Raw genomic sequence first — 22,887 nt, forward strand, 5'->3', positions numbered from 1 at the left:
CCTTTGCCCTAGGGGAATGGGGCAGGATATGCCCTTACCTCAAACTTCTTGCAGGAAGACCAAAAAAAAAAAACTGGTTAAAGCTGCCCCTGGAATCCGAAGGACAGTGAATGTGACAGTGAAGGAAATCCGGGGATCTGGCTTCAAATCTTGATTTCTGCTCCTTCCCACTTTGAATGATTTTGGTCAAATCCCTTATGCTAACTGGGTTTCAAAAGTTAACAGAAACGAAGAGACACCGTGTAATTCAGTGAGCATTTATTAAGCATGCACATGGTATTATGCCAGGAACAGGGGCCATAAAGGCAAAATTGACAATGACCCCCTCCCCTCAAGGAGCTTCCATTTGCTGAATTGGGCAAGATATCTTTTGAGGAACACAATGATCCTCTGATTCTAGAATTTTCCCCTGGAAAAGGGAGTGGGCTTGGGGGTGAGGGCTGTGTGAGGGAATGGCCCTCAGGGCCCTTAGTAACACAAGAGAGGCAGTGCCAGTAGCCCCCCAATAGGCTGATTCCTGGATGGAGCCAGGAGGACGGGGCCGGTGGGCTTCTCCTGCACCAGCCACCTTATTTAGGAGCCGGAGGGTTTGCCAGGTCAGCAATGGCCTTCTTCAACTGGAGGAGGAAAGAACATTGGTCTGTTTTGGTTGGGGGTGGAGGCGGATTACTCATAAATCAAAACAGGGCCTTTCTGGCCCCGAGCTCCTTGGTCTAGAACCTAGAATTTAGAACCAATTCTCCACCCCTCCCTGGGAACCCCTGGGACCTGTGTTGCCCCTTGGACAAGGAGCTGATGGAGAAACTCCATGAGTCAGGGCCCGGAGCTGACCCCCTGGAATCGTCTCAGACCACTGTCCACCTCTACCCATCCCTCCCTTCCCCGCCCCTGGTACCTCCACCCAGGAGATGAAGCCCACCACTCGACCCATCGACGTCACCAAGATTCTCCGCATTTTCAAGAGTTCAAAGAGGTGATGAACCTGAGGGAGAGAGAAGTGGATTCAGTCCTGCAAAGGATGGGGGGAAGGTAGGGGTCCTAGAAAGACGAATTTTGCATAGGCTCAAGGAAGAGCTGAACAAGACAGGGCTGTGTCGTAAGAGAACGGACTCTCGGGTCCCCTTTGGCAAGACCCTCCTTCACATTGTGCCTCAGTTTCCCCAGCCTGAAGAGGTGAGGATGGAGGGGTCGGGAAAGAGCACATTGTCCTGTAGTTCCTAAACTGGCCAGCAGAGGCCATGCCGCTCCCACATAAGATCTTTCCCAGCTGTAGGGAATTGGGAGGCTGGGAATGGAACCCAAGGATGCTGGGAAGGGACTTTAGAGAATTAATTCCTAATGTCCTCGTTTATAGAAGTGGAGACGGACCCAGGAAGCCAAAGGGACTCGCCCAAAGTCTAAAGTGTACAGATTTCTGATCTAGGTCAAGATACTCTGGGAGAATCAGTCAGCAAGCATTTATTGAGCACCTACTGTGTACCAGCATACAAAAAAAGGGCAAAATGTGTCCCTGCCCTTGAGAACTCACGCTAATGTAAATAAGAAGTTATCTGCAAGATTGATACGGGGAATCAATACAGAGTAGGGATGGGAAGGAGAGTAAGTGAGACGGCTAGGGAGTGCAGTGGACCTGGAGTTCAAATCCAGCCTCACTTACTATAATTGTATGGTCCTGAGCAAGTCACTTCACTTCTTCCTGCCTTAGTTCTTCATCTGTACAATGGGGGTAGTAGCACTATTTTTGAGGATTGTTGTTAGGTAAAATTTGATAGTATTTGTAAAGCATTATATAAATGCTAATTATAATTTCTAGCATCTCTGGCTCTACATATACAATCCTATGAGTTTTCAGTATTCCTGCCTTCTCCCTGTGCTGATGCTAGTCCAGGGCTAATACATAGAATTAACAACAAGATCTTGCAATTTATGTCTCCCCAAATGCTCTCCCCCTCCTCACCAAGGTGTCCCTGGCAGAGCAGAGATTATTATTCCCACTTCCCAGATAAGCAAACTGAGGTACACCTCTGATTCCCCTCTAAGAGATTCTGGTGCAATTGAGATTGTCCACTCTTGCCTTGAATGGGATCCTTGAATTTAAAGGGATTCCTCTAAAAAAGCTCAATCCACTAGATCCATGTTTTCCAAGAAGATTTCCAGGTCAGCAAGAGAGGAGACTAACTTCCAGGGAATGAGGTGGTGTGGTAAGGACATGAAGAAATATGAGTAAAGAAGGTGGGCAGATCAGTACATGGAGAAAAAGAACAGCCCTTGGCTTCTAACAATTTTATTTACAGGTAGAATTCTATTTCAAATTTATTCCAGTCCTTGAACCAGCATTTCAATCAATTAATTCATAATTTATTTGATTTATTTATAATTAATATATTAAGTACTATGTGGTTGGCACTGTTTTGGGTGCTAGAGATGAAAATATTAATGAAAGAACACAGACCCTTCCTTCAAGGACTTTATATTTTAACATGGAAGGGAATGTACATTTATATAGCACTTACTGTATGCCAGGCAAATAATATTTCATTTGATTTTCACAACAACCCTAAGAGACATTATTCCCATTTTACAGTTGATGAAACTGAGCTAAACAGCTTTGTCTGAGGCTGTATTTGAATTCAGATCTCATTGACTCCAGTTCCAGTGCTATATAATAACAATGACTAATATTTATAAAGTGCTAACTATACTAGACACTGTGCTAAGTGCTTTACAAGGATCTTATGATCGTTATGACAACCCTAGAAGGTAAGTGCTGTTTTGAAACCCGATTTACAGATGAAGAAACTGAGGCAAACAAAGTTAAGTTACTTACCCAGAGTCACGCAAATAGGAAGTGTCTGAGGCCACATTTGAACTCAGATTTTCCTGACTGCAGGGCCAGGGTTGTATGCACTGAACCACCACTTGCCTTTATAGGGAAATGTTTCATCAAACTGAATCTTCACAATGACCGACCACAATTCCAAATCCAAAGGGACTCACGGGAAAACATACTCTCTACTGCCAGAAAGAGAACTGAGGGGCTCAGACTACAGATTGAAATACATTTTTTTTCTCTTTTTCTTGCTTTTAAGAAAGTGGCTAGTGCAGAAATTTGTTTTTGTATGACTATACAAAATTTTTAATAATTAAAAATTGTTTTTAATTTTAAAATTAAAATTTTAAATTTTATTTAATTATATATTTATTATAATTTTTATTATGTTTAATTTTAAATTATATTTATGTTTTTTTAATATTTAATTTTTACTATGTTTATTTAAACTTATATTTACTCTTTATTTATTATATTTATTTATTTTTATATTTAATTTTTATTATGTTTATTTATTTAAATTATATTTAATCTTTATTTATTTTTATATTTAATTTTTAACTTATGGAATAAAACAAGCATTTCCATAACACAGTAAAATTAAAAAATGATTGCGTAGGAAATTGTAAGTCTACTGTGCACAACTTATTCCTTTCAAATATACAGCAAAATTATCATGTAGATTTCTTTTTTTTTCTTCAAAATTTGTAATAAGTTTCATTTTTCTTATCTTTTTATTGAGTGGAGGGAAAAAGAGAAATTGGAACTGAAATATTGTAGCCTCTGTGCTTAAAAAAAGAAACATTTAAAAAAGAAAGGGGAAAAACCCTCGAATCTACAGTGAACCAAACTGAATCCCTCTCTGGGCCACCACATTCACAAGACATCGGGACTCGAGGATCCAGTGCAGTGGAAGCTCCTTGAGGGCAGGGACAGTTTCATTTCATCTCATTTTTTTTTCTTGGTATCACCAATGCATAGTGCCTGGCACATAGGAGCTGCTTTCTAATAAATGAATTAAAATTGAAACGGACCCTAGAGATCCATCCAATTTAATCCTTGCAATTTACAGATGGGGAAACTGAGGACCAAGGCTTGCTCCAAACCACATGGCTAGTAAATGTCTAAGCCAGAGCTGGACCTGAATGTAAGTCCTTTGCAAGTCTCGCCAGACGGCAACTCGCGCCTTCACTTAGTTCTCATCTGCACTCTGAAAGCCCTTTCTTCATAGCACCCTGTTTGTTCTCTGCCTGGCACGTGCCTAGTTGCCTACCTGGTGCAGAGATGTCTGAGGTGACAGCTGTAGGGTCACAGGCTCCACGGGACAGCCCCCAGACAGGACATCCTGGAGACGCCACTGAGAGGGTGAGAAAGTGAGGGGTAAGGGAGAATCCCCCAGAATGTCCACCCCCGACCCGACTAAACTAGATAGAAAGGATATTATAGAGTGTTCTTCCCTCTTTTCTCCCTCCCTCCCTTTCTTCTTTCCCTTCTTTCTTTCTATTCCTTCTTTTTTTGCATTCATTCTTCCGTTCCTCTTTTTCTTCCTTCCTTCCTTTCTCCTTTTCTTCTTCCCTCTCCAAGTCCTTCTTTTTTCTTTCTCTTCCTTTCTTCATTCCTCCCTCCCTTTCTTTTTCTTTCTTTTTTCTTTCTTTCCTTTCTCTCTCCCTCTCTTTTTTCCTTCCTCCCTTTCTCCCTTCCTTTCTTCTTTTCTTTTTCTTTTCTTCCTTCCTTCCTTCCCTCCTTTCTTTTCTTCCTTCCTTTATCCTTCCTTCCTTTTTTCTTTCTTTCTTCCTCCTTCCTTCCTTTCCTTCTTTCTTTCTCTTTCTTTTCTTTCTTTCTTTCCTTCTTTCCTTCCTTCTTTTCTTTCTTTCTTTCATTCCAAACCTGAGAATTGATCATATATGAATCAACTAGTAAAGAACAATTTCTATCCAGGCAGAATTTTTGTAGTCTTTGCAACTTAGAAAGTCATCTGGATGATAAAGAGATTGATTGACTTCCAAAGACATCAAAGCCTTCCTGACTCCACTGAGAACTCTGTGTGTACTAAGCCACGCTATCTGCCCTTAGCAGATCTTTTGGACAAGCTGCCACTTGGGGGTAGGGTTTCCTGTTGCTCCATATAGGTCTGAGCTCCTTCTTCCCCAGGATTTTCCAGTGGGGAGTCCCCCAAGTCCCTCAAGCCTGACCTTTTCTTCTTCCCTCTCTCCACATTATACTTCCTCCTTTGGAAGATTAATTTGGATATCTCCTCCCACCACCCTTATCTTGGCCAGGCTTAGACATTGCCTCCAACACCTTCACCCACCTGGTGTCCGGGTGTCTGGATGCTTGGCTCTGCTTGGAGGAATGGCAACAGCTGGGCTCTCTGGATTATGCCCACCAAGATCTGGGATTCTGAACCAGGAAAAAGGAAAGGGGGGAGAAAAGAGGTGCATTTGGTTGGAGTGAGAATTCTGGTCAATCCTGAAACTGGGTGTAGGACCATGTATCAGGAGAACAGCTAGAGGAGATGAGAGCCAGAGATGGGGAATTAAAGAGAAGTCTTTGTGGAAAGACCCAAGATGCTTTCTTTTTGGTTTCCCCACTAACCCTAACTTAAAATCACAGAATATCAGAGCTGGAAGGGACCTTGTAGATTCCTAGAGCACTCAAATAAATACGAAGGCTGCTAAATAATATGTAAAAATCCCCAAATGGGCAAGTTGATTTAGAAAACTACATATTAACATTATCTACATTCTATTGTATTTTTATTTACTTATTTTTTCCTTGCTTTTGGCTGTATTTTTCCTTTTTTATTATTATAGCTTTTTATTTACAAGATATATGCATAAGTAATTTTTGAGCATTGACAGTTGCAAATCTTTTTGTTCCAATTTTCCCCTCCTTCCCCTCACCCCCTCACCCAGATGGCAGATTGACTAATACATGTTAAACATGTTAAAGTATAAATTAGTATTTTTTTAATTAAATATTTCCCAATTATATTTGAATCTAACTTGGCCACAGTCAGCAGTACTGGATGTTTGCTACCTTTGATCTCTTCATTTTAGAGTGAATAAAACAAATTTGGAGAAGTTATGTGGATTTTTCATAGACACCCAGTTGAGGTAGAATTCACCTAGGTTCTTGCTCTAACCTTTTTAAATCGGTTTTCCTGCCTCCCCTCTATCCCCTCTGGAATCATCCCTCAACCCACTGAGGAGATAAACTCCTCGATCCTCTTCAAACCTGAAAGCACCATGTGAAATGTTAGCCCCTGGGGAGGCATTCTGGGACCATAGAACAAAGGATGATTTGGAATTGTGAACCTGTGGTCAGATCCTGGATCTGCTCTCTGGGTGGCAAACTGTGAGTCCTGCTACCTCCCCATACTTCTGATGGTCTGGGATTGATACCTCATCTACAAAATGAGGACTTCCCAGGCCTCTCTTATCTCTAAATCCGTGAGCCTATCATTATTTACTCAAAAATCTCCCAAAGGAATCCTGACCCTGGCATTCAAAGCCCTGTGATTTGTCTCTCCTTACTTTTCCTAGCTCATTTTCATGTGCTCTTGTGGACTTTATGTTCCAGCTGAACTGGACCTTTAACCATGGAAGAGAACTCAGAGATCATTCAGTTTGAGTCGTTCCTGATCTACCAATGCCCTTGCAGTAGCCCCCCATCAAAGCTTCCCCTTCCATCTTGGGATGACCCAATTTGGGATTTCCTCAAAAGGAAACTTTTTACTGACAGTGAGATTGAACATCTTCTCTCCTCTCCTCTCCTCTTCTCTCTCTCCTTCTCAATATCTCTGTCTTGGGGCAGCTAGGTGGTGCAGTGGTTAGAGCAACAGCCCTGAACTCAGAAGTTCAAGTCTGATCTCAGATACTTAACACTTTTTATCTGTGTGATCCTGGCTAAGTCACTTAACCCCAATTGCCTCAGCAAAAAATATATATGTATTAAAAAAATATATATATATATCGATAGATAGATAGATATTTGTTTCTCTGTTTCTTTCTCTTTCTATCTCTATCCCTATCCATTGCTCCTACCTGCCCCTGCCCTTACGAGCCAAGCAAAGTAAGACTAACCCCATTGGCTAGCCTTCCTTCCCATTGGCTTCCCTTCCTTCAAGATTCAAATCAAGTACCATGTGCTCCTCCATGAAGCCTTCCCTGACCAACCTCCTTCTCCACTAGGGGAAAAGTCATTTCTCCCTCTTCGAATTCCTTGTTACACAGTGGGGTGATAGTATTTGTCACCAGACATACCAGTCATAACCTCCTCATTTTACAGAGGGGAAACTGAGGCTGAAGACACTTAAGTGATATAGGACCATAGAATCATAGATGTGGACCTGGAAGAGCCCCCAGAAGCCACGAAATCCAACACCCTCATTTTACTGAGGAGAAAATTGAAGCTTAAGTGACCGACAAGGACATCTCAGGTGGGATTGGAATTCAGGTCCTCTGGCTAAACCTGCTACACTATTTGGACTTCTCCATTACGCTCCATCTTCCTCTTCCTGGTATCCTTCTCACCATCAGGCCACAAAGGCCTTGTGGGCAGGGTCAGTGTTGTATCTTTTCTACCTTTGGAGCCCAATGTTGACCATGGCACCTTATAGACAGTAGGTGCTTATAAAAGATTCTCCTCCTTCCCTCCCCAGCCTTTTCTCCTCCAGGCAGAAGAATCAAGGGAAAGGAAGGGGAATATCTTGCCCAGCCCATCCCCTCCACAGGTCACCTTCACTCTCCACCAGTGGGAATTCAGCAGCTTCTGTGGAGGTCACAGTTTTGACCACTTCATCCAGGGGAGAGTCTTTAGCCAGGGTGGTGATATTGGGGTTCATGAAGAGTTCGGCAGTCACCCAGTGGGAGCTGTGGACAAAGGAGACCTAGTCAGGGAAGAAGCAGGGAATGATCCCCTGAGCAGAAGCAGAGCCTTTTCTGCTGCTATGGGTATCGTGGTGAGCATGGAGAGCTGAGACTGGGCAAAGACTCCCTCTGTCTAGCCCAGAGACAGAAGTTGTAAGGAATCATGAGGGCTGTGTAAGAATTACTAGAACTTCAGAATCCCTTAGAACCCAGGATGTCAGAGCTGGAAAGATCCTTATAACAGAGAATGTCAGAATGGTGGAACCCCTTAGAAGATAGAATATCAGAGCCAGGATTTGGCAGTATGGTGCTGAAGCTGGAAAGGATTTTAGTCCACTAAAATCTAGTCCAATCCACTCATTTCCCAGGTCAGGTTGGTTCCAGGCTTCATGGGTAGTCAGCAGCAGAGAGCTCAGGGCCTCAGCTCCACGGAAGGCGTCCTGGGCCTTCCTCCTCCCCCCCACTCAGTTGCTGAGGGTTAGGACTCACTTGAGTTTGCGCCCTACGACCCGGGGCAGGTAGGGAAGCTTCTTCAGGATGATGCCATTGTCGTAGAAGGAGGGCTGGAAGTTCTGGCACACAGCATTGGCTGCGAGCACAGCCATCAGCACGGGTAACACATGGACAAACTGGCCCGTCAGCTCGAAGACCAGCAGGGCCGTGGAAATCGTGTGGGTCACCGCTCCCGAGAAAGCAGCAGCTCCTATCAAGGAGTTGGGGGAGAACAGACTCCGGGCTGAGCTGGGAGTTAGCCCCAGACCCCCACGACTCCTCTCTACCTTCTGGGACCTCTGGGTGTAACCTCCCCAGGGCCCAAAAGCCTAAGTCATAGTGAGTCTGGGGGCAGCTCTGGGGAGGACTTTTGTCCTTCCACAAGACTGGCCGTGGGCCAGGCCCTGCCCAGAGGCTCAGCCATGGTTAACATTCTTTGAGCGCCCAGAGAAATGTACCTGCCACGGCATAGGCACCAGGGAGGATGGTGTTGACGACCCCATCATCGGTCTTGATGCCCTCTGGGAAGATGACCGCCAGGATCTCTCCAAAAATTCGTCCCATGGCAGCTCCTGGCAAAGAGTAGGAGAGGGATGAGAAGTGAAGCGGGATCTGCTCTACTGCCCAAAAGGCCTTGAAGTCTTTCCATGTGCCCAAACTGTCCTTAAGATAAAATTACAGAGCAGAACACTCAGTCAGAAACCCCCTGGAGCTCTGGTCCTCAGAATCACAGAACTATAAATTCGGCTTTAGACCTTGGAGGCCAGTGAGTCCATTTTACAGACAAGGAAACTGAGCCCTGTAACATTGAATCTAATCTAATAATAAAATATAATAATATAACAAATCCAGGGCCTCTACTCCATTCTGCCTGAGCAGGAGTCCCTTCTACAATGGTCCCATTCAGGAGCCATCCAGTCTCTGCTTAAAGACTTCAGAGAAGGGGATCCCACAGCTTCCCAATTTTCCACTTTTTCCTGTCCTCTCTTCACCATCCCAGACACCTTTTCCTTTATGTGCTCTTTCTTGACAATGTTTTCTCTGGTGCCCAGAACTGAAGTGTGTCTTGCCCAGGACAGGATGCATGGGGACTTATCAACCTTCCTCGTTCTGGATCCTTTGCCTCCCTATCATGAGCTGAGTCACATTAGCTTCTATAGCTTCAGTGCTCACTCCTCATACTATATTCTGCCAGGATTTGCTGAGTGAATGGCTGCAGGGCATCCGGCAGGTGGCCATTACAGGTCCCAGGTCTCTTCCATACATTCTGGGCATGGAAGGAGCAGCTTTGCTAGTTAAGGATCATAGAATTCCAGCCACCTCTGGTTCAGACTCACCATAGATAAATACGGGCATGAAGTATCCGGCTGGCATAGGTATTGTGGTGGCGAGAATCAGCATCCAAAACTGTGGGCAGAGCCAGGGCCCCGGGTCAGGGCACGATCCAGGAGGAGGCCCAGCAGACAAGGTATGTGAAGGAGGAAGGGGGAGAGGGCTGCATGAGGGGGAGAGCTTGGGCTAGTGCTAACTGGGTAAAGAGTGGTGAAGGGGGCCAAGACGCAGATGGCTGAGGCAGGGACTATGGGGGCTTGGACTCCGCCCAAGGGAGGTAGACCCTTTCAAAAGGCCTGGGAATAAAAGGAACAAGGGCACCCACACGGAGGCAAAAGGTCTCTCAGAAGATAATCACTGGCAGGAACCTCAAATGCTACTGCAAGAGGTCCAGGGACTATGGATGAGGAAAAGAATAAAGTAGCTTTCCTGCCTTCACACAAGGATTGGGCGTCAGAGCGGGGGTCTTAAGCCAGGTCTTCTGGCTCCAGTCTGAGCTCCTTCCTCCAGCCCAGCCCAGCTAAAGCTTCAGCAGCCGCAGGCGAGGGAGGTCAGGGAAGGAAGAGGGGGACACTACCAGGTTAGAGAAGTGGCAAGGAGGCTTCAAGGGCCGATGGGGAACACTCACCTTCATGACCAGGAAGAAGGTGAGGGTGCCAAAAATGGTAAACTGGGGGTGGTACCATTCAAACCAAAGGTTGTTGGGGTCTACCTCTGGTGGCCACTCAGGAGAGGAGTTCCGGGATAGCAGAGCCCAAGACTGGTTGTCAAACAGTGAATTCAGGTACAAATTCATAGACAGCTGGGGATAGAGATGGGAATAATAATATTTATGGAAGTCCCTCCCTGCTCTCACCAACACGCTCTTTCTTTCTCTCTCCCTCTACTCATGCAGGGAAACTTCCCTATGACCCCTGCCCACAGTGACTGAACCTTCCCAAACTATTGGACCAATCTCTGCTCCTCATAGACAGAAGCAACTGGCAGTGCATGAATAGAGCTCTGGTCCTGAGTCAGGAAGGTTCAAATCCAGCCTCAGACACTAAAAGTCCTAAAAAAAAGTCCCTTCACCTCTATCTACCTCAGTTTCCTCATGAAGCACTTACTTCATGGGGTCATTATAAAGATCAATGAAATAAGATTTATAAAGGCCTGTACATCCTGCTTGGCATATAGTAGGTATAGTAGCTTAATCAATGCTTATTTCCTCCTCTTCCTTTTTTTTTTCATATCATTTTCCTTCTTTTAATGGTATTTTATCTTTCCAAATACATGTAAAGATAGTTTTCAACGTTCATTTGTACCAAACTTTGTGTTCTAATTTCTTCTCTCTCCTTCCTAACCTCCCTCTCCCTGAGACGGCAAAACAACCTGATATAGGTTACATATGTACAATACTTTTAAACATATTTCCATATTTGTCATGTTGTATAAGAAAAATCAGACCAAAAGGAAAAATAAAACCTTGCTTCTCTTTCCTTTTCCTGGCACTTAGTATTCCCTGTGTGGTATAGTTGGTGCCTTAAGGGCTTATATTGTGTAATAAAGGGCTCTGCTGAGATACAGGGGGAAGCATTAGACTTAGACTGAGGGGACCTAACTCTGCCCCCCTCATTTCCCTCTTACCCTAGAAGCCATAAATCGCCCCAGGCTGTGTGGATAGGTGATGGAGGCCAGAATTAGTGCCACCAGGGCTGCGTACAGAGGCTTGCTGGAAGGGAGAGAAAGGTAGCCAGGATTACTCCAATCTATCCCCTATCTGGGGGCCAGAGAGGGCTTCTGGGAATTCCAGGCTCTCTTATCAAGTTCTAAAGACTTCCAGGCTCAGGGTGCCTTCCATAGGCTCTTTATAGATCCACATCTACCTAGAAGCTACTTATTATCTCTCCCTAGTCCAACTCTCATTTGAATGTAAGCTCCCTGAAGGCAGGAACTCCTGGGTTCTAAGTCCAAAGTTGGGCACATTTAATAAATGCTTGTTAACTGACTAACTTTTTACCACCTCGCCCAATTTCCAGATCCCTCTCCTTGGCCTCTTCTTCCATTAAATGGAAGCTTCTTAAGGATAAGGGACTTTTTGCTCCTTTGAATCCCCAGAATTTCATATAGTGCCTGGAACATAGTAGGTGCTTTTGTGGTTATTCAGTGGTTCAGGCATGTTCTACTCTTTGTGAGCCCCTGGACCACAGCACACCAAACTTTGCTCTCCTTCACTCTCTCCCAAAGTCTGTCCATGCTCACGTTAATTGCTTGCATGACACTATATCCATCTTATCCTCTACCATTCCCTTTCTCTTTTGCCTTCAATTTTTCCCATTAGCATCTTTTCCAATGAGTTCTGTTTTCTCATGATATATTTAAGCATTATATTTAAGTATTTAAATTTGTATTTAAGTTTTGTAGACGCTGAATAAATGTTGATTGATTGATTGGCCTAGCCCTTGGTGTAAGGATTTGTCTATCAGGGCTAGGGGCTCAGAACCAGGGAAGGGGGCCCAGTTTAGCTGATGGGAGCTCAGGAAGAGTTGTAACAAGAAACACCAGCCCCCCGACTCTCGCCAGCTCTCGTTTCTTGTTCATACTCTGTTGCAAGCAGATTTTTGGTGATGCAGTTTGTTCGAACGAACATCACAAATCGACGATGGCCGAAGAGGTAGGCACAGCTCATGATCCCGCAGACAAACCTGGAAAAGTGGGCAAGAGGAACCTTGAGCTCCAGCACAGATCCCCTTGATATCCTCCTGCCCAGGGACCCCAGAAATAAGTCAGCAGGACTACTGTCCCCTTGTATCTGTAGAACCTGGGGTTCATAGTGCTGTTCTCCCCAGGAGGAAAGGGGGACATGCACACCAGGAACACCCCCAAAATGGGAAGGCCTACCTGAGCCTCGCCCAGGACCCACTCATCTTTCTGGATCTGTTTGTATCTACTCACCCAAGCAGTACAAAAAAGAAGATTTCTGGTAGGTCAAAAGGTATATCTACTCGGAATCTAGTCTTGAAGAGGGAGGTGATGGTCTCTAGGGAAAAAGATTGTGTAAAAGGAATTACACATCCGATCTTTAGCTTACTATACCCTGTCCTTACACCCCAACTTCTCAAGCCCCTGCAAGGGTATTTCCTCCCCCAACATGAAGTCTCCAAAAACTCTTAACCTGACATTCAAAGCCTAATATATCTTGACCCTAATTGATCTTGTGTCCCACTGTTCCCATAAAATCATAAACTCTCAAAGCTAGAAGGAAACTTGCTCTTTTTCAGTCCTGTCTGACTGTGATTCCTTTTGAGGTTTTCTTGGCAGAGATACTGGAGTGATTTGCCATTTCCTTCTCCAGATCATTTTACAGATGGGGAAATTGAGGTAAACAGGGTAAAGTGACTGGCCCACCAGGGCCACACAGTTACTAAGTATTTGAAGCTAGTTTTGAACTGAGGAAAATGACTCTTTTGAGTCCAAGAGGGATGTTACCTTAGAGTGTATTTAATTCAACTTAAATACCTAGACAGGTAACCCGTCTATATCCTAAACAAATGGTTATGTTTGGTCTCTGCTTGAAGAGCTCTAAGGATGAGGAATTCACTTCCTGCCTTCTACAAGGCAGCCTCTTGGAGTCAGCCCCAAGGGATAAGACATTGCTCCTGATATACAGCCTCAGCGGGCCTCTTTTTCGCTCCCATTCATTCTGGCTCTGGTTCTACCTTCTGGGGCCATGAAAAACCAAGTAAAATCCCTCTTCCACTTGCTTAAAGAAGGTCCTGGAGAGCAGAACTCCACCCCCCTCCCAATCACAAACATGGAGCCCTGGAGTCTATTTTCCTGACATCCTGTAGGAGGATGCTGAGATTCCACTCACCTTGTTCACTGTTGAAGACAGCCAAGAGCCGGAACATGAAGGCCCCGCAGACCGCAGAGAAAAAGCCCCTCCAGTAATCCCAGACAGCGAAGTGGGAGGACATGACCTCGATGCTGAACAGGACCCCTGTTGGAGGGGAGGGGGTGACCACAAGAGGCTCAGTCCAGCTTCTCCTCCAGGCCTGATAGCTACTAACTGTCCCCCACTCCAAGCTGGAGTTCCCAGCCATGAGCACCCACTCCCACCCCCAGCTGGAGTTCCCAGCTACAAGGAGAAGGAAAAGCCTCCTTGCCCCTTCCCTTACTTCCGGTCCTGGACCAAAAAGGGTGGCAAAGGTAGAATGTAGGACTTAAACTGGCTCAAACCGTACCTTCTCTGGGAAGCCCTCCCTCAGTGACCCCTACTCAGAACCCTGAGCCTGCAGGTAGACAATACAGGTGTGAATGATGAAGTCACAGATCTAAAGTTAGAAGGGACCAAATCTAACCCTATCATTTTACAGATGAAGAAACTGAGATCTAGAGAGACAAATCATATTTTGAACCCAACCAAATTTGGATACTCTGGACCTCAGCCTCCTCATCTGTAAGACGGACATAAAAATCCTTTTATCATCAATACCACACACATGGGGAGATTGCTTTGCAAAGGGCAATAGCAGGGGGCCTTACTCATTATTCTTTGCATTTCTAAAGCTCTTACTACCTAATTTTGTGCCCTGTTCTAATGTCCCATTTGAAGTTTTTTTGGCAAAGATATTGAAAATGCTTTGCTATTTCCTTCTCCAGTTCATTTTACAGATAAGGAAACTGAGGCAAGCAGAGGGAAGTGACTTGCTAGTAAATTTGCCATTTCCTTCTCCAGATCATTTTACAGATGAGCAAATTGAGGCAAATAGGATAAAGTGACTTGCCTAGGATCACACAGCTAGTAAGTTTGCCATTTTCTTCTCCAGCTCATTTGACAGATAAGGAAACTGAGGCAAGCAGGGTGAAATGACTTGCTCAGGATTACACAGCTAGTGTCTGAACCTGGATTTGAACCCAGGAAGATGAGTCCTCCAGACTCCAAATTCAGTGTTCTATGCATTACAGTGTCCCCTCACTGCCCCTAATGTTCTAATAGAGCATTGGTTCTAATATTGTCTTACATTGCTTCCCCGTGACTTCCTTGTCATACTTCCCAGGTAGATCCTAAACACTTCAGGGGAAGGGACCTCAATTTTATTTTTTCTGTCTCATGCAAAGGTTTGTGCATAAGGCATGTACTTAAGAAGCACATAATTCTTTAGTAGCTTGACTTAACCAGGACACAACTCCCAGAAACCCAAGCAACATAGTAGGAATGGGAATTTGAGTGAATACCCGTTCCAAGGTAGAGTCAGGAAAACCCTGCACGTGGGAGAGGAGGGGGCCTGGAGTAAGGAAAAGTTCCAGGGGTTGGAGAGGACAGATCTTTGTTCTTCCATCCCTCCCCCCCTTCCAGGTCTCACCACTGAAGGGTGCCCCAAAGACAGTGGCCACCCCCACTGCTGCTGCCGCCACCAACAGCTCATTCTGCTTGATCTTGTTCTGGAAAGAGAAATAGACCTTGGGACCTGGGGGTCCAATCCCTTTCCTTGTTTCCAGACACCCCCCGGGTTCCACACGTCCCTCCCCCTAGCTTGCAAGAATTATTTAAAACCAGACTTTTGTACTGAAGTGGAAGCTAAAATACTTTGGTCACATATTGAGAAGACAGAACTCATTGGGGAAAACCCTGATGTTGGGAAAGGTTAATGGCAAAAAGGAGAAGGGGACAGCAGAGGATGAGATGGATGGAAAGTATCATGGAAGCAACGAACATGAATTTGGACAGACTTTGGGAGAAAGTGGAGGAGAGCAGGATCTGGTGTGGGGTCACAAACAGTCAGACATGACTCAATGACTGAATAACAATGACAAAAGGGGCTTTAGAATGATAAATATCCAGGCAGGAAAAAAAAAAACCTTAAAAGACAGAAGGTCAGAATTTAGGAGGATGTCAAAGTATAGAGCACAAAATGTCAGAGAACTTTAGAATATAAAATGGCAGATCAGAAAGGACCCTTAGAATAAGAGATATCATAGCTGAGAGGGGTCTTAGAAGAAAGCGTGTCCAAAATAGGAGGGGCCTTAAAACCTAGAAGTCAGAGTTGGGAGGCCCCTGAGAACACAGAATTTCAGAGTTCGGAGCTCCCTTACAACAAAGAACTTCAGAGCTGACAGGCCTGTTAGAACACAGAATTTCACATCTGGGAGGGCCCTTAGAAAACACAACGTCAAAGCTGGGAAGGCTCTTAGAATACAGAATATCAAAGCTAGGAGAACGTTAGCACATGGAATGTCAGAGCTGGGCAGGACCTCAGATTAATATGGTCAGCAGTTACCCTGTGCTGTCCTATTGTCCCCATTTCCCCCAGACTCTGCAGCGAGATCTCTGGGATTTCTGGGAAAGAGAGCCAACCCCCTGAGAAGATGAGCATTGCACCACCCAAAGCCCCAGACCTTACCTCATACTCGCCGAGGGCTGAAATGCGCACCTTGCCCATGTAGGAGGCAATCATGCAGCAAATATGTGTGAAGGGGCCCTGGGAAGAAGAAAGAGTGGATGAGCACAGCTGGGCAGGCGTGTTCCTCTGGCCAAGCATCTCATCCCAGAAGCATAAAAATTGTTCCTGCCCCCCATCCATCCCTACCCCTGGAACCTTAGGGACACATACCACTTTGCCAAGAAAGATGGTGCTGCCACATGCCAGGGTACAGGTGAGGCCCACAACTTTGGCCCCAAAGTTCTTAATGTCTAAGTAATCTTCCAGGACTACACCAGATAAAATGACCTTCAGTTCTGAGATTCCGGAGCCTAATAGCCGAGAGAATTTGAGAAGAGAGTCAGATGGTGTTACTGGGCCACTTGAGGATCAATAAGTCTGCAATCTCCTATCTCCTGGTCATGGACATGAAGCAAAAACTGGCAGGGCTGAAGTTGGTATCTGCTAATTTCCCTCCCCCATATCTCTCTCTCTCTCTCTCTCTCTCTCTCTCTCTCTCTCTCTCTGTATGTGCGTATGTGTGTGTGTGTATCTCTGTATCTCTTACACACACACACACACACACACACACACACTCCAACCCATAATCCCAAGGTTGTGTGATATGGCCTCTGGAATCCAAGGACATGAATTCAAATGTTGCCTCTAATACTTGACCATTCTGGGGCTCAATTTTGAGCCCTTCTGAGGTTCCTTTGAGATTGATAGCTATGATCCTATCATCCAGACTTCCTCAGTTCATAGACAAAGAAACAGGCTCAGAGAGGTAAATGCCTTGCCCAGGGTCACCCAGATAAGTGCCAGAGCTAAGTTTTGATTCTGGTTTCAGGGCTTCCCTCATAAACAGCTATCAATAGGCCTCCTTCATTTCTGTGGCCTTCTAACGTCACACCTAAGCCAGAATATCACCTTGGTCACCATGACAGGGGAAATAGTTGTGTGTAAAAGAAGTCAAGAGAGATGAATTCTAGTCTACTGGTTCCATAAAAGATCTTATGGGCAATCCTCCCTGTCCTACCCCAACCCCTGCCTCTCTGAGTCTCAGTTTCCCCATCTATAAAATGGAGCTAATGATATCTATGTGATCTCTTTCATTGAGATGAAGTATTTGAACACCATTTAGAAAACTATAAATCAATACAGAAATTCAAGATACTACCCTAGGAAGGATAGCATGGGGATAGGAAAGAACATGAATTGCATTTAGCCTAAAATAAAGACACATGAGTAGAGATACTAGCTGGATCATTTGTTTATTCACTGCATTACCATGGGTAAACCACTAATCCTCCCTAAGTCTCAGTTTTCTGTTCTGTTAAAAAAAAAAAAAAAAAAAAAAAAAAAAAAAAAAAAAAAAAAAAAAAAAGCTTATTCTGTCTTCTTCACAGAGTTATTATAAAGAAAGCATTTTGTAAATCCTGAGAATGCTATGGAAAAATGACCTATTCCTGTTATTGTTATCTTTTTCCCCAGAAAAAGGTACCTGAGGCCATGGTTCTTACCTCCAGAAAAAGGGGTGATGCTCTGGGAAAAGCCAGTGGAGAAGGAGACCAGGGCTATGGGATACACAGTCCAAGAGAGGTAGCGGAGAAGGTGGTTGTTGCCGATTTCTCGATACAGCCACATGTGTGCTAAGAGAGGATCATGGGGGTTGTAGACCAAAAGGCTTTGCCAGCTCAAGTGAAGTGTTTGGGAAGATGCCCTATCTGATATTGTTTATAGAAGGGCTCTTGAGCTCCTGGCTTGAGTGGGTGAGTCAGGGTCAAGAGTCACCAAGGAGAAGAGGAGGTTGGGATTGGGGACAGTGGTGGAAACTAGAAGGTATCATAAGCTTCCCATTCAAGATGGGGGTGTTTGCCGATGACTTAGAGAGAGACTTTACTTGTCTGGGTTTTGTTCCTCCATAAAATGGAAGCATTAGATGACCTGGACATTATTCTAAGTTTATGGAGTATCTTCATTGACTGGGGCTTATTTAGTCAATCCCTTCTCAAAGAAAAAGTTCCCCCAGGACCTCCTTGACCAATCTTTATCTGAAGATTTCCCTGCCCACCCTCCCCATGGCTGCTCCTTGTGCTTTGGGACACCCCTGGTTGTTAAAAAGTTTTCTTACATTGGGTAAACATTGGCTTCAAAGAACTTCCAACCACCTGGAAACTTGTTCTGCCCTTTGGGACCAAACAGAACAAACTGAATCCCTTTTCCATGGACAGTTCTCAAAATACTTGCAGACAATGACTGTGTCCTCCTGAAATTTTTTTTTTCCCTAAGCTTCATAATTCTAGTTCCTCAGGAAACTCAAAACTCTTCTCCCATAATATGGACTCCAGTCCTTCTACCACCCTGATGGCCCTCCTCTAGATGTGACCAGATTTGTCATAATTCCTCTTGTCATCTGGCATCCAGAACTAACAACAGCCCACCCCCAATCCCCAACACACATATACTACATACACCCATAGACTGTGTCCAATCAGACAAGAGTGGTTACTGATATTCTATATTCTAACATTGTTTATTCTAAGGGCCCTCCCAGCCCTGACCTCCCGGGTTCTAAGGGCCCTCCCAGCTCTGACCTCCCGGGTTCTAAGGGCCCTCCCAGCCCTGACCTCCTGGGTTCTAAGGGCCCTCCCAGCTCTGACATCCCGGGTTTTAAGGGCCCTCCCAGCTCTGACATCCCGGGTTCTAAGGGCCCTCCCAGCTCTGACCTCCTGGGTTCTAAGGGACCTTTCCAGCTCTGACCTCCCGGGTTTTAAGGGCCCTCCCAGCTCTGACATCCCGGGTTCTAAGGGCCCTCCCAGCTCTGACCTCCTGGGTTCTAAGGGACCTTCCAGCTCTGACCTCCCGGGTTCTAAGGACCCTCCCGGCTCTGACATCCCGGGTTCTAAGGGCCCTCCCGGCTCTGACCTCCCGGGTTCTAAGGGCCCTCCCGGCTCTGACATCCCGGGTTCTAAGGGCCCTCCCAGCTCTGACCTCCTGGGTTCTAAGAACCCTCCTAGCTCTGACATCCTGGGTTCTAAGGACCCTCCCGGCTCTGACATCCTGGGTTCTAAGGCCCTCCCAGCTCTGATATTCTTTAACTCTGAAAACACCAAGCCCACTTCTGGTAGGGAATGGGGAGGATTTCCCATAGGGAGACAGATAAAAGGGAAGAAGAATATGGGGTATGCAGTGATGTGAGGGGGGACATAGCACTTTGTCTCATGCCAGGCAACACACTGGCATTGCTGATGCTCTGGGCCAAGCCCTCCCCTTCGTTCCAAAGATATAAATGGGCAGCAGTGCTGAGGCTGGCAGTGCCCATAGTTACCATGGACGACCCTGGAAACAGCAAAGTTCATGGTGAAGCTGATGATAGCCATGAGGACTCCTAGGCCGACCAAGAAATACCAGTCTTCGCCCACCCGGAAGAGCTGCCTCTTCACTCTCTCCAGGAAACCTGCCAAAATGGAAGAGTCAGGGGCAGAGGTCAGAAGGTCCAGGGGCTGGGGGCTGTTGGGGAGGCCTCCGGGCGGTTTAAAGAAGTGGCCAGGAGAAGGTAGGGGCCCCCAGGGAGTGGCCCAGGAGGAGGGGACCATGGGGGGAGGAAAGCAAAAAGTGAGTGGGGGCACCTGCCAGGGGAAGGCCAGGGCAAGAGGGGTTTTCCACAGCCCAGGTCTGGGGCCAGGAGCAAATGGGGGTTGGCTGAAGAAGGGCCTGGGGGGGAATGGGCGGAGGGGGGGCCCAGCCGCCCCAGGGTTCGGGTGCATAACTTCCCCGCCCCCAGTTGGGGGGCCCCTAAAAGGAGCCCGAAGAGTTGAAGTAGGGAAACCCAAGAAGCCGGGGGGTCCCTTGGCACAGGGAGTGAGAGACAGGGCCCTGGAGGCCAAGCAGAGACCCAGAGAACTTGCGCCCACCCCCCAAGGCCCGGCTCCAACTCCTGCCCCTCCCTGAGCTTCGCCAAGTGCTTGGGAGACTCATCCGTTTCCATGCAGCTCCAGTGTCCCAGACAATAGCCCTGAGCACCAGCGCAGAGCCCTCTGCCCGGCCTTCCCTGGGGCCTCCCCCTCTCGTGGGGAGCGTGGGGAGCCGGGGGAGCCGCTTCTCCCATCCCCAGGGATGCTGGCCGTGGCCGTGCTGGGGCAGATGAAAGGAGGCTGGCAGCCGGCCCGTCTGTCCGGCTCAGGGGCTGAGATCACATTCTGAGTCCTAGGGGAGGGGCTATTTTTAGGGGGTGAGTGGTCTCAGAGAGAGAAGGAGGCCTCTAAAAAAGGCAGCAGGGAAGAGAAGCTGGAGGGGGCGGGTCGGAGACAGGGCCCAGACAGGGCCTGAGGCTGCCCCCTGGCTCCCTGGGAGGGGGAGCCCGGCCAGCAGGGGCCTCTCACCTCGGATTCGGTGCTGGGTCCTGGGGCAGGGGCCCCAGAGCTCCTGCAAGGCCACGGGTTCCCCCGCTGCGCCCTCATGGAGTCCCACCAGATCCTCCATCCTCGGCCCTGCTTGGAGAGACAGGAGAACCCTGGGGGGCAGCCCAGCCCCTCCCTCTGGGCCTTCTTCTGGGCTGTCTGGGCTCCCCCCATTGCACCCAGCACCCACTCAGCCCCTCCCCAGCCTGAAAGCCAGTTCGAAGGGACTGGGAGTGGCAAGAATAGCAACCGGCCCCCGCCGTGCCCCAGCCCCAGCCAGCAAACATGCGGATTCTAAGAGGTCCTGGGCCCTTCCTCCCGAGGCCCAATTCAAGTCTGGCTCCGATGAAGCTGGATCATGTCGGGAGGGGGACTCAGAGCGGGGAGGGAGCTGGGGGAAGGGGAGTGTATGGGGGGGGGGCAGAGTGCAGGACAAGCCCGGCCAAGGACTGGCCCACGGCTCCCTCAGCCCCCGACAGAGAAGCAGCTTGTTCCAGAACTAAAATGGCAGGAATCACCCCAAGAAGGGAGCCCGGGCCTCCCCTGGGCCAGCTCCCTCACTTTAGGGAGGACACCCAGAGGGACGGGGCCAAGAAGGCTCAGCCGGACCCTGGTCCCGGCCCCTGCCTCCCCGGAGCTGCTCCTGGACCACTTCTCCCGCCTGCCCACCCCCATCCCCAGAGGCTCCGCACCTGATGCAGGCTTCCTCAGGGCCCATGGTCACTGGGCCCCCCGCGTCCAAAGGGCCCCCTCTGACCCACTCACCCTGGTCCTCCTGTGGCGGCGCAGCCTCTCCCTCTGCCCGGAGTCTCCCCCTCCGGCTCAGCTGCACCTGGCCAGGTGCGAGCTCCACCAATCAGCTGCTCCCCTGCCCCCCTCCCCAGCCCGGGGAGTTTACTGTGGCTATTTAGAATGTCCTTGACAAGTCAACCTGAACAGGACATGCCAGTTATTCTGGGTATGGAGGGAAGGGGTTGGAAGTAGGAAGCCCAGGGTCCGGCTAGAAGCTCCCCGGCCTGGCTCAGGGCGCCCCGGCCTCCTCCAGAGGGCAGAGTCAATGGGCCTGGCCGGTCCCAGAGGCCACCTGAGCTCCTTGTCGAGAGCTTCTCAGCTGAGCCCCCAAAAGCAAAGGGCCCCGACCAAAGGACTCCATAGTGCAGCCCACAGAATCAGGGGGAGGGGGCTCGAAGGAGTATGGAACTTCTCCATCATTCTACACAGGAGGGAATAGGTCTAGAGAAGGGAAGGGAAGGGACTCCACCAACGTGACACAGGCGGTTATGAACAGAACCCGGATACTCTGGACCAGAGACTCAGAACTGAGATCAGGGATCTTTGCATGATGCTGTGAATGGGCTCCCGGTGCCTTGGAGCTGGGAGGGCCCTTAGAGCCCAGGATGTCGGAGCCGGGAGGGCCTTTAGAACACAGTGTCAGCCCTCTTTGTAGTGGCTAGAAACTGGAAACTGAGTGGATGCCCATCAGTTGGAGAATGGCTGAATAAATTATGGTATATGAATGTTACAGAATATTATTGTTCTGTAAGAAATGACCAACAGGATGATTTCAGAAAGCCCTGGAGAGACTCACCTGAACTGATGCTGAGTAAAGTGAGGAGAACGTTGTAAAGAGCAACAACAAGATTATGTGATGGTCAACTGTGATGGACGAGGCTCTTTCCAACAACGAGGCGCTTCAGGCCAGTTCCAATGGTCTTGTGATGCAGAGAGCGTCTGCACCCAGAGAGAGGATTGTGGGAAGTGAGGGTGGATCTCACCATGGCATTTTCACCATTTTTGCTGTTGTTTGCTTGCATTTTGTTTCCTTTCTCATTTTTTTTCCCTTTTTGATCTGATTTTTCCTGTGCAGCAAGATATTTGTAGAAATATGTATAGAGGAATTACACATGTTTAACATATATTCGATTCCTTGCCATCTAGGGGAGGGAGAAGGGAGGGAAAAAAATCTGAAACACAAGGCTTTGCGAGGGTGAATGTTGAAAATTATTCGTTCAATTGTTTAGATTCTAGCACAATGTCAGAGCGGGAGGCTCTTGGAGATTATTTGGATGGTTGGAACTTCTTTACATCAAGCCTAAATCCACATTTCTCTGATTACCTACTGACCCACAGGCCGAATGCTTCTCCCAAGTGGCCCCAAACCAGAAAAAAAGTAATTGGGAAGCAGTGTCCTCCAGCTCATTTTACAGAGAAGGAAACTGAGGCAGAGTGAAGTGACTTGCCCAAGGTCACACAATAAGCATCTGAGGTCACATTTGAACTCAGGAAGAGAGGTCTCTAGACTCAGCACTTTATGCACTACGGCGCCCCCTAGCTGTCCCTCTTTCCTGGTTAGATCTCCCTGACTCCAGGCCTAGCTCTCTGAGCACTATGGCGCCCCCTAGCTGTCCCTCTTTCCTGGTTAGATCTCCCTGACCCAGGTGTCCTCTGAGCACCTGGTCCCCCTAAGTCCTCTTCCTGGTTAGATTTCCCTGATCCAGGAGTTCTGGCACATGGTGCCCAGCTGTCCCTCCCTTTCCGGTTCATCTCCCTGACTAGGC

The 22,887-nt window shown here is 47.5% G+C and overlaps 1 protein-coding gene across 2 annotated transcripts; it reads right to left on the minus strand.

Annotated features, from left to right (window-relative positions):
* Positions 1-97: 97 nt before the first annotated feature.
* Positions 98-21,187, minus strand: LOC100922987 (chloride channel protein ClC-Ka). Of its 2 annotated transcripts, XM_031962795.1 has the most exons (20): positions 21,095-21,187; positions 20,312-20,419; positions 19,258-19,386; positions 17,450-17,578; positions 16,119-16,258; positions 15,909-15,986; positions 14,871-14,949; positions 13,379-13,504; positions 12,460-12,544; positions 12,108-12,209; positions 11,152-11,236; positions 10,154-10,327; positions 9,531-9,600; positions 8,652-8,765; positions 8,191-8,404; positions 7,571-7,704; positions 5,142-5,230; positions 4,104-4,187; positions 896-982; positions 100-617 (listed from the first exon to the last, which is right to left on the minus strand). In XM_031962795.1, exons 2-20 carry the CDS (start codon positions 20,409-20,411, stop codon positions 570-572), a joined length of 2,067 nt encoding a protein of 688 aa, XP_031818655.1. In that variant the 5' UTR covers positions 20,412-20,419; positions 21,095-21,187; the 3' UTR covers positions 100-569. The 2 variants fall into 2 exon arrangements, with proteins under 2 accessions (XP_031818656.1, XP_031818655.1); XM_031962796.1 differs by lacking the exon at positions 17,450-17,578 and having other exon boundaries at positions 98-617.
* Positions 21,188-22,887: the final 1,700 nt, after the last annotated feature.

The sequence above is a fragment of the Sarcophilus harrisii genome, chromosome 3 (assembly GCF_902635505.1).
Source record: "Sarcophilus harrisii chromosome 3, mSarHar1.11, whole genome shotgun sequence".
Lineage (NCBI taxonomy): Eukaryota > Metazoa > Chordata > Mammalia > Dasyuromorphia > Dasyuridae > Sarcophilus > Sarcophilus harrisii.